The following is a 16,676-nucleotide window of genomic DNA, read 5'->3' on the forward strand; positions in this document are numbered from 1 at the left end:
AAAAAATATAAAAATTTTGAATTCCCGCGTTGATTGTAGTTTGTGCCCGGTGGTGGCGACTAGAAGATGACCGAAAAGGGGGCGTGGCCTCCTGATCATTTGCCGTGGTGGTGGGCGGAGTCTGAAGGAAATTACAGTTTTTGAGGTTGAAAAACGTCAAAAATAAGGATTTTTGAGTATATTTTAATGATTTTCAGCCTTTTTTTTGGTTAAAAAATTGTAATTTTGACAAATTTTCAGCTGAAAATCGTGATTTTCAAACTAAAAATTTGTCAAAAATCAAGATTTTTGGTGTTTCTAGACTAAAAATTTATATAGAATCACAATTTTTGGTTGAAAATCATAAATTTTCACTCAAAAAGTTGAAATTTTCAATCAAAAATAAAAAAATTCACAAAATCTATAACAAATTTCAGTTTTCTGAGTCAAGTTCCGGCTGAAAATTTCATCTTTAGACTCAAAATTTGTCAAAATTGGGATTTTTTCATTCAAAATTTGTTAAAATCTAGATTTTCAGAGAAAAATTGACCGAAAAAAGGGATTTTTCAGCTAAAAAAGTGCGAAAATTAATCGAAAATTACAGTTTTTGTGGTCAGAAATGTCAATTTTGGATTGAAAAGTGTCAAATTGTCAAATTCAGAGTAAAAATTGATAAAACATTACAAAAATCGTAGGAAATAGCCGAAAATTGATCGAAAAATGCGAAATTTTGAAAAAAAAAAAGCAGCATGTTAGTTTTCAGCTGAAAATTCTACTATTAGACTCAACATGTGTCAAAAATCAAGATTTTTGGTATTTCTAAACTAAAAATCCATCAAAAATCGTGATTTTGAGTCAAAATTTGTCAAAAATCGTGATTTTCAGTTAAAAATCTTAAATTTTCACTATTTTCCACTAAAAATGGTCGTTTCTAGGACGAATTCCAGCTGAAAATTTCATCTTTAGACCCAAAATTTGTCAAAAATCTCAAATTTTCACTATTTTCCAGCTGAAAATTTCATCTTCAGACTCAAAATTCGTCAAAAATCTCGATTTTTGGGGCTAAAAATAGCCCGAAAAACCGGATTTTCAGTCAAAAATCTCAAATTTTCTCTAACGAACCAGGTCTCTTGCTCATCGGTTTTCTCGCACCAGGCGGTGGGATAGCACTGAGTAATGGCATCTCAGGCGGTGGACTTCTGCCTCCATTGGATCCTCCAGATGAATAGTGTCCCCCACCTCCTCCTCCACTCAAATGTCCACTTTTACTATGCCGTTTCGTCAGTGGCTGGAATCCTCCAAGATTCGACAGAAAACTCGAATCCGATGATCCCGGATGAATTCCTGAATATATTTGTTGCATTAAAAAATCGAAAAAATCACGATTTTGGTGTCGAAAATGCCATTTAAAACCGTTTTGACCGAATTTTCAGGTGAACAAATTGATTTTCAGCTTAAAAACTCAGTCGAAACGCTTTTAAATGGCCTTTTTCGACACCAAAATCGACTTTTCGACATAAATCGATTTAGAATAGTGGTGGCCGAACTTTTCGTTTTTCGTGGCCTAGAAACCCAAAAAGTTCGGCCATCCACTGTTTTGGAGCATTTTCGAGCTGGAAATTCGCTTTTTCAGAGGATTTTTGAGTATTTTCATAGGAATTTCTACATTTTTCTCACATTTTGAGACAAATCCTCACTAAAACGATGTCTTTTCCAGTTTTTTATAAAAAAATACGGCAAATCAATGGCATTTCGCTGAAAATATAGTGGATGGCCGAACTTTTTGGTTTTCGTGGCCTAGAAACCCCAAAAAGTTCGGCCACGGCCACTTTTGACCATTTTTCGAGCTGATAAATTGGGTTTTTGGGAGTTTTTTGTGGTTTTCTATTCCAAAATCAATTTTTCGGCGTAAATTTGTGAAAAAAGCAAAAAAATCGGGTTTTTATCGTAAAAATCTCGAAAAATTGGGTTTTTAACCGAAAAACCTCGAAAAATAGGAATTTTTATTGAAAAAAATCTCGAAAAATCAGTATTTTCCATATAAAAACCTCGAAAAGCACTATTTCGGAGCATTTTCGAGCTGAAACTTCGCGTTTTCAATGGGGGGGCGACTTACCGTATTGATATGGATCCGGATACGTCGGATATTGCTGTCGTCCCTGACTTCTGGAGCGTCGACGATGTTGTGTCACTCCAGAAGACGTTGGATCCTTCTTCTTCTTCTCCAGATCCGACGGTGATTCTCCTCCAATCAGATGACTTCGACGTGTCGAACGTCTTCTAGACGGCATCGTCACACCACTTCCAGATGAGTAATAATCCATTTCTTGTGGTGGTAATGACGTCATCTGATTCTGTGTCTGATATTCCACTGGCTCATCCCAAATCGGTTCGTCCACCAAAGGCGACGCGATTCGATCCGTACGAGATATCGATCGATTCGTTGAGAACATATTATCACGTCCTCCGCCTCCTCCACTCAGATATTGAGCCGATTTCAGCTCATCGCATTCCTTTTTCAGTGTCATCACGTCGTGGAACGATTTCGTTTCGAGTTTTTTGTAGGCAGCCTGCAAAATTTGATTTTCAGCCAGGAAATTGCAGTTTTTGAGAGTGAAAAACGTCAAAAATAAGGAATTTTTGAGTGAAGAATAGAGTTTTTGAGCTGAAAATGACTGAAAATCAGGTTTTCGGAGTGAACATTTTAGAAAAATGTGATTCTCAGAGTGAAAAATGAAGTTTTTGAGCTGAATTTTCCATCAGTTTTCGGTTCTAATTTCAAAAAAGTGGGCGTGGCCTCCTGATAATTTGCCGTGGTGGTGGGCGGAGTCTTAAGGAAATTACAGTTATTGGGGATGAAAATTGTCAAAAATATGGATTTTTGAGTGGAAAATCAATTTTTCGGGTCAAATTTTATAGATTTTCAGCCGATTTCTGTAATCTTTATGATTTTTTGACAAATTTCCAGCTAAAAATCATGATTTTCGAGTATAAAATGACCGAAAAGGAGGCGTGGCGTGATCATTTGCCGTGGTGAAAACTAAACGGACATTCGGACATACCGGAAGCACAGACAGACAGATTATAGACTGAAAATTCTCATTTTCTCCAATAAAACCAAAATTTCACCTCAAAATCCATCACTTTTGGCCCAAAATTCATCATTTTCATCTCAAAATTCGTCATTTTCAGCTTAAAATTCATAATTTTCAGCTCAAAGTTCCTCATTTTCAGCTCAAAATTCCTCATTTTCAGCTCAAAATTCCTCATTTTCAGCTCAAAATCCTCCAACTCAGAGAATTTTTGGCGTAGGATCGGCGCGTGCGCCGTCGAAATGGCGTAAACGCCGGTGAAAACGGCGTAAGCGCCGGTGAAAATGGCATTAATGCCACCTGTTATGGCGTTTTCGCCGAATGATTAGCGAACGGCGCAGGATTGGGAAGCGAGAAGTTTGAGATCGGCGAAAGCGCCGCAATCGCGCCGGGCGGAGAGGAGGCGGCCAGGGAAGAGCGCACCTTCGACCTGGAAACGGCGTTTACGCCGTTCATTGGCCGGACCTTGGAATGCTTACTTGCGCAGATCCATGTTGACTCATTATTTGTTCAATATTTTTTAAACTTTCATATTTTCACTCTACTTTCTAATTATTTACTGATTCGAGATGTATAAACGACAAAAAAGAAGTCAAACACTAGGTAAGTGATATTTACAGTAAGAAAATTGAGAAGCTGTAGTCGGAAGTTTTAGAAAAGGACGACACTGAGAACAGTTCTGGAAATCAAAAAGACGGCAGGCCCATCCCCTGGCAGTAGGAACTTTCATTTCAGAAAGGTAATCATCTCCCAAATTTTTCTATAATTTAGACTTTTTTCAGCGAGGAACTTCGAAACGCGCCATGTCGGGGCCTGCTCATAAGAAGACGTCATCAACTTCGATGGAATTGAGCGACACTGTAGATGAGGAAGACGATCACTTCGATGAGAGGAACGAATAAGGAAATGAGGAGGGCCCGAAATCAATCCTAATTTGTTACTCCGATTTGTTACACATAATTTCTGTTGTTAAATTGGTTTTTTAATAAATATTATTATTCAAAAATCGATAACCTGATCAGGAACCGAGGGGGAAGGAAGGGACAGCGGCCTAGAATCGGCGTTAACGCCACCTCAAAATTCGGCGTTAGCGCCGCTTGATTCGGCGCTTTCGCCGGGTAAATCGGCCGGAGCGCCGGCGACCACCGGCCTCACTTCGGCGCGCGCGCCGATTTTGGCAGCGCTCGCGCCGATATGGTCGGCGATATCGCCGAAAATTCTCTGAGAATTTTCATCATTTACCTGAACTCTCTTCGCTTCACTTTCCGCATCTCGAATCTTCTCCTCTTTCTTAGCAATCACCGCCTCCATATCCTTCAATTTCGTCTCCAAAGCGTTCTTTTCATCGCGTAACGACTGGAACTGAATATTCGTCTCTCCAGATTTTGTCAACACTGCTCCATATGAATTCGATAGAGAACTGAAACGCTCATCGGCTTCTTCTTTCAATTTATTGAGCCGTTCGATCTGTTTTTTCAGCTCGGCGCACTCAGTTTCAGCCGTTTTCAGTTTGATATCCGTCTCAGTGACTCCTCGACTCTCTTGATCCTTTTGACGATCGTAGAGATTACGGTATTTTGAGAGCTCTTTTTCAGTCTCGTCGAGCTTCTTCTCCAGCTCAGATAGTCGCACCTGAAATAGAAATTATCGATTTTTTAGTGAAATTTTCAAGAAAAATATGATTTTGTTTGGTTAAAAACCTCCATTTCCGGCTGGAATCGTGAGTTTTGGGCTGCAAATCTCATTTTTAAAAGGAAATTTCTGATTTTCTGCCAATTATGCGGAACTGTTAGCTGAAATTCAGAAATTTGCAACCTATCGATTTTTTCACTCAAAAACTCAAAAATAACGCTAAAAACTCAAATTTTCAGCCAGAATCACAATTTCCAGTCGAAATTGTAAAATTCAAGCCAGAGACTCAAAAATTGTGCTGCAAATCTGAAAATTTCAGCTTAAAACCTCGAAATGTCACTTAAAATCACAAAATTTCAGTTTGAAATTCAGATTTCCAGCTTAAAATCGCAAGGCTCAAAAATTGAGCCGAAAATCGCGAATTTTCAGCCAAAAGTCTCGAATTTTCTCTAAGAAACACAAAATTTCAGTTTAAAATCTAGAAATTACACTTAAAAACACACATTTTCACTCTGAAACACAAAATGTTACTTTGAAATTCAGATTTCGAGGATAAAAACTCAAATTTTCAGGCCTAAATCTCATTTTTGCTTAAAACTGAGCCCAAAAATGAGATTTTCAGCTCAAAAACCTCGAAATTTCATCAATTTTCAGTCAAAAACTCTCATTTTTCCGCTGGAAAAGTCGATTTTTCTCTTCATTACCTTAGCCTTGCTCAACTCCTCCATATCCTCTCCATACTTCTTATACTTTGCTCGCAGCTCTTCCGTATTCTCCGGCGTCTTCTCAGTCAACTTTTCCTCCTCTTTCACCTCAACCTCATCCGTATCTCCAAAATCCGACCATCCTGATCCTCCAGATTCTCCCGCCTCATCGTTATTCTTGCTCGCCTCCAAAATTTCAGCTTCAAGTTGTTGAATCGTCCCAAGTAGTCCAGTGTTCTCCGACTTCAAATCTTTCACTTCCACTTCTAACGTCGTCTGAATTTGCTCCAGATGCTGAATTCTCGACGTCATCTGTCTCGTTTCCCCTCCGAGCTCCTGAATTCTCGTCTGAAGACGTTCTGTTTCCTGTTGCTTCTCCACAAACTCCTGATGACGTCCGAACGATGATTGTTGAGTCTCCGTGAGCTCTGATCTCACAGAATCCAGTTGACGAGCGAATTCTTGAGATTCCGTCGAACTTCTCTCCAATCTCTCCTTATAATCGTTAATTACCTCAGTTAATTGGCCAATTTGTTGCTCTTTTTGCTCCAAGGCGTCTCTCATTTGGTTATAGTGCGATTCATAGTCTTGACGGTGAGCGGCCGCCATTTGGATCTCATTTTGAAGACTTTGCACTCTGAAAATCACAATTTTTAGGACTAAAACTCAATTTTTCATCTCAAAATCGTGATTTTCAGCTCTAAAAACTCACTGTTGTCTCAATGCCATCAATTCGGGCTCTCTATCCGGCATCTGTTGTTGCTGTGGGACACCATTCTGTTGAAGACGTTGATTCTCGTCGACCTTCTGTTGCAATTGAATTTGGAGCTGCTTGTGCTTCGTTACCAAGTCGAAATAGGCTCTGAAAATCGATGGATTTTGTTTGGAAAAGGTGCGTAAATCGACATGAGAACTCGTAAATCTACACAAGAAGCTGAAAAATCGATAGGAGGCCTTGTAAACCAACACAGATACCGTAAATCTACACACGAACTCCATAAATCGACAAAAAAACCAGTAAATATACACGGGAAGCCCGTAAATCGACAAGATATCTCGTAAATCGACATGAAACTTCGTAAATCGACATGAGAGCTCGTAAATCGATCGGAGACTTTGTAAATCTACACCGGAAGCTCGTAACCCAACATAAGAACCCGTAAATCGACATGAGATTTCGTAAATCGACAAGGAAGCTCTTAAGCTACGTAAATCGACATAGGAAGCTCGTAAATCGACAAAAGAGCCCGTAAATCGACAAGGAAGCCCTTCAGCTCCGTAAATCGACAAAAGAACTCGTAAATCTTCACAGGAAGATCTTAAATCGACATGAGACCCAGTAAACCAACATGAGATTCTGTAAATCAATATGAGATTTCGTAAACCAACACAAGATCCCGTAATTCTAGAGGAAACTTCGTAAATCTACACATGGACACCGTAAATCGATGTGAAAGATCGTAATTCGATATGAGACCTCGTGAATCGGTATGATACGTCGTAAAACAACAATAGAGTCCGTAAATCGACCTGAGACTTCGCAAATCAACACAAGAGCTCGTAAATCGACTCAAGAGCTCATAAATCGACAAAACACCTCGTAAATCGACATGAAACTTTGTAAATCGACAAGGAAGCCCTTAAGCTACGTAAATCGACATAAGAGCCCGTAAATCTGCCTGAGACCTCGTAAATCGACATCAGACTTCGTAAATCGACAGGAAAACCTCGCAAATCGGGGAAATCAGTAATTCTAATGTTAAAAACGTCCAATTTTTCCAGTTTTTTTTTCTAATTTAAAGTCCGCTTTTCTCGCAATTTCCCACAAAACTCACTGTCTATCCAACACATCCGAATCGCCTCCCGTCGACAGACTCCTCACAATGACGTAGAAAACGAGTGAAGCGATGAAGAAGGTGAGATTGATATAGAGAAGAACAGTTCCATCGGTCACATTTCCAAGTGACAACACGCTGCGAATCCAATCAAAAATTCCAGCTGAAGCAGGTGGATTCGGTGGTAATTTGTGCTGGAATTGGTGGCTTTGAGCATCTTCGTACGGAGCCGCCGGAGCCGCTTCTCTCTTGCTCCGCTCGTTTTCCCATTTCAAGAATTCCTCCTCTTCTGGCGATCGTTTCACGTCTTCTGGAACGTCTTCTGGAGCTTTCACGTCTTCTGGAACGACTTCTGGAACCCTGACGTCTTCTGGAGCATCGTGAGAATGCCCGTGGCCTTCTGCTCCGTCGTGCGAGTGTCCATGATGAAGATGAGCGGATTCTGGGGATTCTGGAGTAGGCGTCGTCGTGGTGACTTCTGGAGCAGTTTCAGCAGCGACGACAATTTGAGGAGGAGGCGGAGTCTGCAATCCATCACAGTTCTCTTTGTAGCACACACCCTAGAACACGTCACGTCACATAGGGAACACAAAAATAAAGAGTTTTGGGATAAAAAACACGGATTTTCAGTCATTTTTGAGGGTGGAAATTGTGATTTTCGAACAAAAACAGTCATAAAACTGCATTTTTCGAATTCAAAAATGACAAAAATGGAAATTTTTTTGGCTCAAAAGTCAGTTTTTAAGTTTTAGACGCTTCGGAGCAAAATTGGAGCAATTAGAGCTCAAAATCTTCCAATTCTACACGAAAATGTTATTTTTCAGCTCAAAATCAGTCTTTTTGGGCTGGAATTGATGATTTTCGATCAAAAACAGTATTAAAACTGCATTTTTAGGAATCAAAAATAACGAAAATACATATTTTGAGCTCGAAAATCTCACTTTTGATAGCAAAACACGACTTTTAGAAGTGTCAAAGTGGAAAAAAATCAGATTTTGGGCAATTTCAGCATGAAAACAGGTCAGTTTTCAAGTTTTAGATGATCCGGAGCGGAATTGGAGCATTTTTAGCTCAAAATCAGTCATTTTCAGCTCAAAATTTATCATTTTTCACACAAAAAATTACGTTTTCAGATGAAAATCAGTTATTTTCAGCTCGAAATCAGTTATTTTCAGCTCAAAATCTTCAGTTTCTACACAAAATTGCTGTTTTTTCACCTCGCAATCTGTCATTTTCAGCTCAAAATTCCTCATTTTCAGCTCAAAATCAATCATTTTCAGCTCAAAATTTCTCATTTTCATCTGAAAATTCTCAATTTTGGCTCAAAATCTTCATTTTCATCTCAAAATCCTCATTTTCTCTTCGAAATCCCATCTTCAACTCACCGTGAGGTCCTCCTGAGCCACAACTGGTGGTTCCACCGGTGCCGTCTGAGTCACCGGCTCTTCCGGGAGCCCTTCTGTGAGCACCGGCTCTTCCGGGAGCACTAAAGGAGGGGGCGTGGTCGTAGGGACGGGCTCCTCGACAATCGGAACAATTGGAGCCGTGGTGGGCGTGTCCTGAGTGAAGGGAGGGGGCGGGACGTCTTCTGGAGTCACTGTCGTCGTCGTCACAGATTCTGGAGCCGTCACGACGGTTTCTGGAGCATTCTCAACGACTTCTGGCTGAATTTGCTCGAATTTCAGCGATTCTGGCAGCGATTTGAGCACCAAATCCTCCTGTTTCTCCTCCTGTTTTCCAGCAGCCATTCGCTCCTCCTCCTCTCGTATCATTCGCTCAATTTCCAGATCCATATCAGATAATCCAATTTTTGTCTCTGGCTTTCCTCCTAACACATTATTCAGATTCGGTGGTGGAGGAGATGGAGATTTGACGGCGTCTGGCGCGACGTCTGGCGCGTTTTTGATGGTTTCTGGAGCGTTTTCAGTCAATTTTGGAGCATTTTCAGCGGATTCTGGAGCATTTTCAGTGGATTTTGGAGCATTTTCAGCGGATTTTACGACTTCTGGAGTCATTTCCGGAGCTTTTGCAGGTTCTGGAGTGGGGGCCGGGTGTCCATGACTATGCCCATGTCCTCCATGACTATGTCCGTGTCCTCCATGAGAATGTCCATGTCCACTGGCCGGTGGCTCCGGAATCGGCAGAGCTTCTGGCGGCGGGAGACCGTTTTCAGCGGCTGCTTGAGCATTCTTCGCATTGTAATCTCTCACTAAATCAGTTTCCGAATGCACGTATCCAACAATTCGCTTATCGCCAGTATCCGCGGGGTTCTGACTGATCATCAACATTTCCTTCTTCTCATCAATAGCCGCACGAAGAAATTCGGCGAATGGAAGGATGTCGATGGCGCCGACGTAGAAGAAGCCACTGGGACCCTCGTCGTTTAGCTGGAATGAGGGAAATGAGGGATTTGGTTGGTTTTGATGGGAAAAACTGGAGTTTGGGACAGGAAAATCGGTTTTTTGAACCAAAAATTGACAATTTCAGTGTTTTTTGAGCCGAAAATCGACTATTTCGGAAGATTTTTTACTCGAAAACACATTTTGGAAGGGGAAATCGTGATAAATTAACTAAAAATCGGTTTTTTGAGCCGAACACCGACTATTTTTGACTGAAAAGCACGTTTTAGGAGAGAAAATCGATTTTTAGGCCAAAAAATCGACTAAAAAACCCATTTTTAGAAAGGAAAATGGTGGAAAAGTGACTGAAAATCAGTTTTTTCAGTTAAAAATCGACTATTTCAGAAGATTTTCCAGAATTGCAGGTGGAAAATACATATTTTGAGTGATTTTAAACCAAAAAAACAGGAAAATTCAAGTTTTTCGAGTCAAAAACACAGTTTTGGGACAGAAAATCATGAAAAAGTGACTGAAAATCGGTTTTTTGTGCCAAAAGTTAGATTTTCCGTCATTTTTTAGGTTGATTTTCAAATATTTTCAGCAGAAAAACTGGTTTTTGGAATACAAATTACATTTTCAGCCGTTTTCAGTCATTTTCAGCCCAGAAAACTCAATTTTCATTCTGAAAATCACATTTTTCTGAAATTTTCAGCCCGAAAGCCTGATTTTCAGTCATTCTCTGCTGAAAAAAAAGCAATGTTTCACGCTGGTTATAAATAGGCAGTTTCAGTGCGTTTAGAGCCGAAAATCCACAATTTTAGAAGATTTTCGACTCAAAAACACGATTTTAATAGGGAAATTGTGAAAAATTGACTGAAAATAGGTTTTTTGAGCCGAAAATCGACTGTTTTGAGATAAAAACACAGAAAAAGTTGTTTTTCACAGTAAAACACAAAAATCTGAGTTTTTGGCTGATTTCTCGGCTGAAAATCAGGTTTTTGAGCTACTTTCCAGCCAAAAACACTGTAAAATTGAATTTTCACGATTTTTGAGTTCAAAAGTTGTGAAATAGGCAGTTTCTGAGCGTTTTTGAGACAAAAATCAATTATTTTTGTTCAATTTTCCGCTGAAAATCAACTTTTTGAACTATTTTCCAGCCAAAAACCCTCAAAAATTGAATTTTGTCGATTTTTATCAAATTTTCACGATTTTTCCACCATTTCCATTCGATTTTCCACAATTTCCACGATTTTTCCATCCTTTTCCCTCGATTTCTTCGCCCAACTCTACCTTTCCCTCCATAATATCGGGCCGATCGCTAAACTTCACCGCCACCACCGAGATCACCGCGTTTTCGACCAAATTTAGAAAACTCGGATCACTGTTCACACCCATCACACGTTTGACGCGTGCTTTGAACAGAATTTCTGCAAAAAAATTGTTTTTTTTTGAAAAAATCCAATTTTTACCTCCACACTCGGCGTTTCCACATAGTTTCGACTTTCTCGACACCACAGCTTGCTTAGCTGTGTATCCGAGGGTGCAGAGAACCGCGGCGATCTAAAAAATCGATAATTTACCAAAAAATCCAAAAAAATCATTGAAAACTCACTAAAATATACCCGATAACTTTGGGCGGCTCCATCGGCCGCTTTTATATGTTCTTTTCTGCAAAAATAGCGAATTTTATGATATTTTAATCGATTTATGCAAAAAATTTCAAGAAAAAATCAAAAAAATCGATTGAAATCGGATTAAATCGACGAGATCCGGGAGCGACACGTGTAATTTCTGACGCCCCGCCCATTTTGCAATGGTGCGGCACGGCGATTTGCAAGGTGCGGCGCGGTTTTGTTGGGGATTATTTTTGGAAGGAAAAAGTGGGTTTTGGAGGCTTAAAATCGGTTTTTGAGTTAGAAAGTGAGTTTTTTGTGAAAAATTATTGAAAAATAGTGTTTTACGATGTTTTTTTGACTGAAAATGCTGAAAAATATAGAGAAAATTGGGTGAAAATCGTGAAAATCGGAAAAAAAAAACTTTTTTCAACAAGAAAAAAATTATTTACAGCGTTTGAAGTGTTTTTCAATGTTATTTTGGTCATTTTTCACTGATTTATTGCTAAAAATCAACAAAAATCTGCAAAAAACCTATGAAAACTGCAATTTTCCACGAAAAATCTATATTTTTACGAAAAAATAAATAATTGCATAGTTTTCACTGAAAAAGTGTCGAAAACCGTTTAAATTAAAGCATTTTTCTCAATCAGAAACTTTTAAAAACCGGAAATTTCAATTGAAAATCGAAAAAAATTCATTTTTTGCGCCAAAATTGATTTTTTTTTTTCCGAAAAATTCGAAAATCGTCGGTTTTCAGCAGAAATAAGCTGAAAATCGTCGGTTTTCAGCAGAAATAAGCTGAAAATCGTTATTTTTCTTTAAAAAATGCCGAAAATTCATAAAAATTCGGTCTAAACACTCAAAAATTTGAACTTTTCAATTATTTTTTAATTTTTGGCTCCAAAAACTGACTTTTCTGGTCAAAAACCGGTTTTCGGACGTTTTTTTCATGAATTTCCTGAATTTTCAAGAGAAAAATCACGAATTTTAGCTTCTTTTTGCTGAAAATGTGAGATTAACCAATTTTTTTAGAGAAACGGATTTTTGGGAGAAAAAAAATTAATTTTTCCGATTTTCGACCAAAATTTCCGGTTTTTAACAGTTTCCGATGGAGAAAAGTGTTCTAAAGTTGAATTTTCGTCATATTTGAGAGGTTTTTGACACTTTTTCAGTGAAAAATCTGCGAGAAATTATTTTTTTCGAAGAAATATCGATTTTCGGTGGAAAATTGCAGTTTTTAGCTGATTTTTGTTGATTTTTAGCAAAAATTATACTGCAATAACATTGAAAACCACCTCAAATGCAGTAAATAATCGTTTTTAGTTGAAAATGCGAGATTTTCATCATATTTTTCAGCATTTTCAGCCAAAAAACATCGTAAAATCCAATATTTCAATGATTTTCAACGAAATTCGGTCTCAAACCTCCAAAAACTCAAAAATTTGAATTATTCAACTTTTTTGACTCCAAAAACTTCATTTTCGGGTCAAAAATCCCCAATTTTTTCATTTTTTGGGTCAAAAACTCCCCAAAAACACTCAAAAAAGGTTCATTCAATTAAATATATAATAAGTATCGACGCAGAGTGGTTATTAACAGACAAAATGGGTGAAAAGAGGGGCAATATTCAACAGAAAACAGCGAAATCCACACAGATAATTTTCACAGTGGCAAAACCCGAAAACTAATGAGATTTTGGGGGCGAAAATTGATTAAAAACGGGATTTTTGGGGCAAAAAACAGTAAAAATCAGTAGAAAATGGAGATTTTTAAGAAAAAAACAGAAAAAAAAAGGATTTTTGGGGTCAAAATTACAGAAAAATTATCGATTTTCGGGGAAAATTTGGTAAAAAAAACAGATTTTTTGGGGAAAAAACATGAAAAATATCGATATTACTATGAAAATCTCTCAAAAACCACAAAAAAATTCCCAAAAAACTCGAATTTTCAGTCCAAAAAATGGTCAAAACGTGGTCGTGGCCGAACTTTTTACGGGTGGCCTAGAAACCCAAAAGTTCGGCCACCACCACTTTTGACCATTTCGAGCTAAAAATTCGCGTTTTTTGGGATTTTTTTGTGAGTTTTTGAGTGATTTTTATAGAAAAGTTATCGATTTTTTTCAAAATTTCCCGTCTACAAATAAACGGGATCATAGAATGAGACATATCTCCTCTGCGTCTGCATACTCTCATTGTAGATAGCCATCATTCGGAGTTCCGACGACGACAACGATACAGAATACTCGGAATTCTGAGAATACAGAGAGCACTCATCGGCTTCGTAGATTCCGTGGAGGGCTGAGGTGTTGTGGAGGCGGGAGGTACTGAAAAATGGGGAAAATCGATAAAAATCCTGATTTTTCGAGGTTCTAGTCATCATAGCTAGATTCAGCTCGTCGAGACGGTTCAGAAGAGTATAATCATGAGTGGGTTTGCTTCAAGTTGGGTCTCGACACGAAAACTACAGTACCCCTGGAGTGGATTACTGTAGTTTTCGTGGTGAGACCCAACTTGAAGTAAACCTAGGCATGATTATACTTTTCTGAACCCTCTCGACGAGCTGAATTCAATTTTCTCAATGAAAATCTGTAAAAATATTGCTTTTCGAGGTTTTCACAAAAAAATCCCGTTTTTCCAAAGTTTATTAATGACAAAACCACGATTTTCCGAGGTTTCAGCTGTTTTTAGACTGGAAAAGTGAGATTTCCAAGATTTTCAGTTCAGAAATTGAGATTTTTGGGTCTTTTATCAGCGAAAACGCGAGTTTTCGGCGCATTTTATGGCGAAAAGGGTAATTTCAGGGTCTCGAAACTTCCTATTCGGATTAACTGAAATTTTGACGGTATTAAGCTGGTTTTTGACCGAAAATGTGAGAATTTCGAAGTTTTTGGCTGGAGAAATCCAGTTTTCTAGGGTAAAAAGCTTCAAAACCTGGATTTTTTCCGCCAAAAACTTCGAAACTCTCACATTTTCTCTCAAAAATCAGCTGAACTCCGTCAAAATCCCCGTTAATTAGAATCAGTGCCTCGAGACCTTGAAAACAGCCTTTTCACCGTGAAAAAACACCGAAAACTCGCGTTTTCGCTTGTAAAAGACTCAAAAATCTCTATTTCTGAGCTGAAAATCGTGGAAATCTCGCATTTTCAGTCTAAAAACAACTGAAACCTGTCTCTCCACGATTTTTTCGATATCTCGGAAAATCGTGGTTTTGTCTTTAAAAAACTTCGAAAAAACTCGAAAATCGAGATTTTAAATATTTTCATTATGAAAATTGAATTCAGCTCGTTGAGACGCTTCGAATGAGTATAATCATGCCTAGGTTTAGTGCAAGTTGGGTCTCGACACGAAAACTACAGTACCCCTGGAGTGGATTACTGTAGTTTTCGTGGCGGGACCCAACTTGGAGCAAACCCAGCCATGATTATACTTTTCTGAAGCGTCTCAACGAGCTGAATTCAAAATTCGTAATAAAAACGTGATTTTCCATCAATTTCCTCTCTAAAATGCGATTTTCACCCTAAAAACCGTACTTAAGCTCTGCGTATCTGTGTGCTTCTTGCTCTTCGGCTGCTTCCTCCTCCTCCCATAACATCTCCTCGCAAACGTCATCAATCATTCGTTGTCTCGCAATGAACTCATCGATTCGTCGTTTGTTCCGCCCGTCTTTCCACAAAAAGAACAAAATCCACGTGTAGTACACGTGGAAAAGAGCCAAAAGGAAACAGACAATCGCAATGTACAGTTGAGAGAGACGCTCGTCGACTCCGCCCACTTCTTTCAGAGAGATTTTCCAGCAGAAAACGGCGGTCCCACCGATTGAGATGAGGAAGAATGGAATCTGAAACTGACAAAAATCGGGGTTTTTATCGATTTTTTGGCGAATTTTTAGGTCAAAAATTAGTTTTTTATTGAAAATTTTAATTTTTTTTTTTTTTTTTTCAGCTACAAAACTTTGGCTGAAAATCAGATTTTCTTGGTGAAAATTGCTGAAAATGTGTGATTTTCAAGCCAAAACGTGCCTTTACTTCTGAAAATCTTTAAATACTGGGTTTTTTTTACACCAAAAATCGGGAGCTTTGGCTGAAATTAAGATTTTCAAGCCAAAAACCTGATTTTTTGAATGAAAAATAAGATTTTCAAGTCGAAAATTTATCTTTCTACTGAAAAATGAGTATTCAGACGGAAATTCATCGATTTTCCGCATTTCCGAACTGAAAAATGCCAAAAAATGCTCAAAAAATGCTCAAAAATGAGCCAAAACTCACATTTTTCAATAGAATTCTCTAGAAACTCGATGGAAGTCAAATTAGATAATTTTTAGACCAAAAAACGCTGGAAATCACGATTTTCCGTCGTTTTTTTTAGTCGAAATTGATGATTTTTGACCGGAAAAATGCTGAAAATCAAAAGTTCTCTTAAAAAACACCAAAAATCACTTTTCAAAATTCTTTTTTTTTTGAAAAATAAAAGTTTTTCACACATTTTGATCTGAAAATGACAATTTTGAGCTCAAAAAATGCTGAAAATTGTCATTTTCAGTCTTAAACTGCTTTCTATCAATGAAAAATTTCAAAAAAACTGATTTTTGACTCAAAAAAATTCCAAAAAATCGATAAAAATCACGATTTTTCGTCATTTTTCTATCAACGAGAACTGTTTTTTCATATTTCCGGTTTCATATTCAGATTTCAAGCATTTTTTTGAATAAAAAATCGTCATTTTCAATTCAAAATCGGTGAAAATTTTTTATTTTTCAAAAAAAAATTAATTTTCGAAAAAAAAAATTTGGGTGTTTTTAAGTGAAAATGGTCAATTTTCAGCATTTTTCCATTTTTTTGAATCAAAAATCGACTGTTTTCACTTAAAAACTCCAAAAAAGCACTTTTTTTTTGAGTAAAAAAAATTTTTTCGAAAATTTTTTTTTTTCAATTTTTTCACTTTTTACCTCAATAAAAGCCAACGGAAAGTGCAAATAGGGAATTTTTTCACAATATCCGATCAAACTAAACACAATCGTCACCACCCAAATCAGAACGACGCCACCGACGACGGCGTGCGCGACTTCTGGAGCCGCACCGATGGCTTTTTGAAAATTCTCTTGATTTCCATCGGAAAAACAGAGAAAAATCGATAAAACAATCTGGGGAACAGTGAGAAGTGTGAAGAATATGTAGAGTTGCTGAAAATGAAAAAAAATTAATTTTTTTAGTGAAAAATCGATAAAATACCGAGTTAGAGACGATTCCACCCCAGTGGCGAGTCGGTTTGTACGTCGGTAGATTGCCACAAAACGAGAAATCGCCGATTTTCGCCATTTTTCAGTTTTTTTCAGCGAATTTCACTGAAAAAATCGAAAAATTCACGAAAAATTGGTTTAAAAAATTCAAATTTCAATGCTTCGCGCCGAAAAAAACAACAAAAAACTGTGTTCGCGTCGAGACCCACTCGAAAAGATTGCAGCGTGCGCCTTTAAGATTACG

At 38.0% G+C, this 16,676-nt stretch overlaps 2 protein-coding genes across 2 annotated transcripts; both read right to left on the reverse strand.

The window, feature by feature from the left end:
- Nucleotides 1-95: 95 nt before the first annotated feature.
- On the reverse strand, nt 96-11,226 carry GCK72_011293 (uncharacterized protein; the record flags this gene model as incomplete). Its single annotated transcript, XM_053728350.1, has 11 exons — nt 96-121; nt 1,102-1,323; nt 2,096-2,549; nt 4,314-4,703; nt 5,408-6,044; nt 6,120-6,269; nt 7,243-7,766; nt 8,628-9,629; nt 10,872-11,008; nt 11,051-11,141; nt 11,194-11,226. 11 exons carry the CDS (start codon nt 11,224-11,226, stop codon nt 96-98), a joined length of 3,666 nt encoding a protein of 1,221 aa, XP_053587927.1.
- A 2,104-nt stretch (nt 11,227-13,330) lies between these two features.
- On the reverse strand, nt 13,331-16,511 carry GCK72_011294 (uncharacterized protein; the record flags this gene model as incomplete). The annotated part of the gene is made up of 4 exons (XM_003094179.2): nt 13,331-13,520; nt 14,727-15,034; nt 16,142-16,375; nt 16,425-16,511. 4 exons carry the CDS (start codon nt 16,509-16,511, stop codon nt 13,331-13,333), a joined length of 819 nt encoding a protein of 272 aa, XP_003094227.2.
- Between the last annotated feature and the right edge of the window lie 165 nt (nt 16,512-16,676).

Source organism: Caenorhabditis remanei, chromosome III, assembly GCF_010183535.1.
Source record: "Caenorhabditis remanei strain PX506 chromosome III, whole genome shotgun sequence".
NCBI classification, from domain to species: Eukaryota; Metazoa; Nematoda; class Chromadorea; order Rhabditida; family Rhabditidae; genus Caenorhabditis; species Caenorhabditis remanei.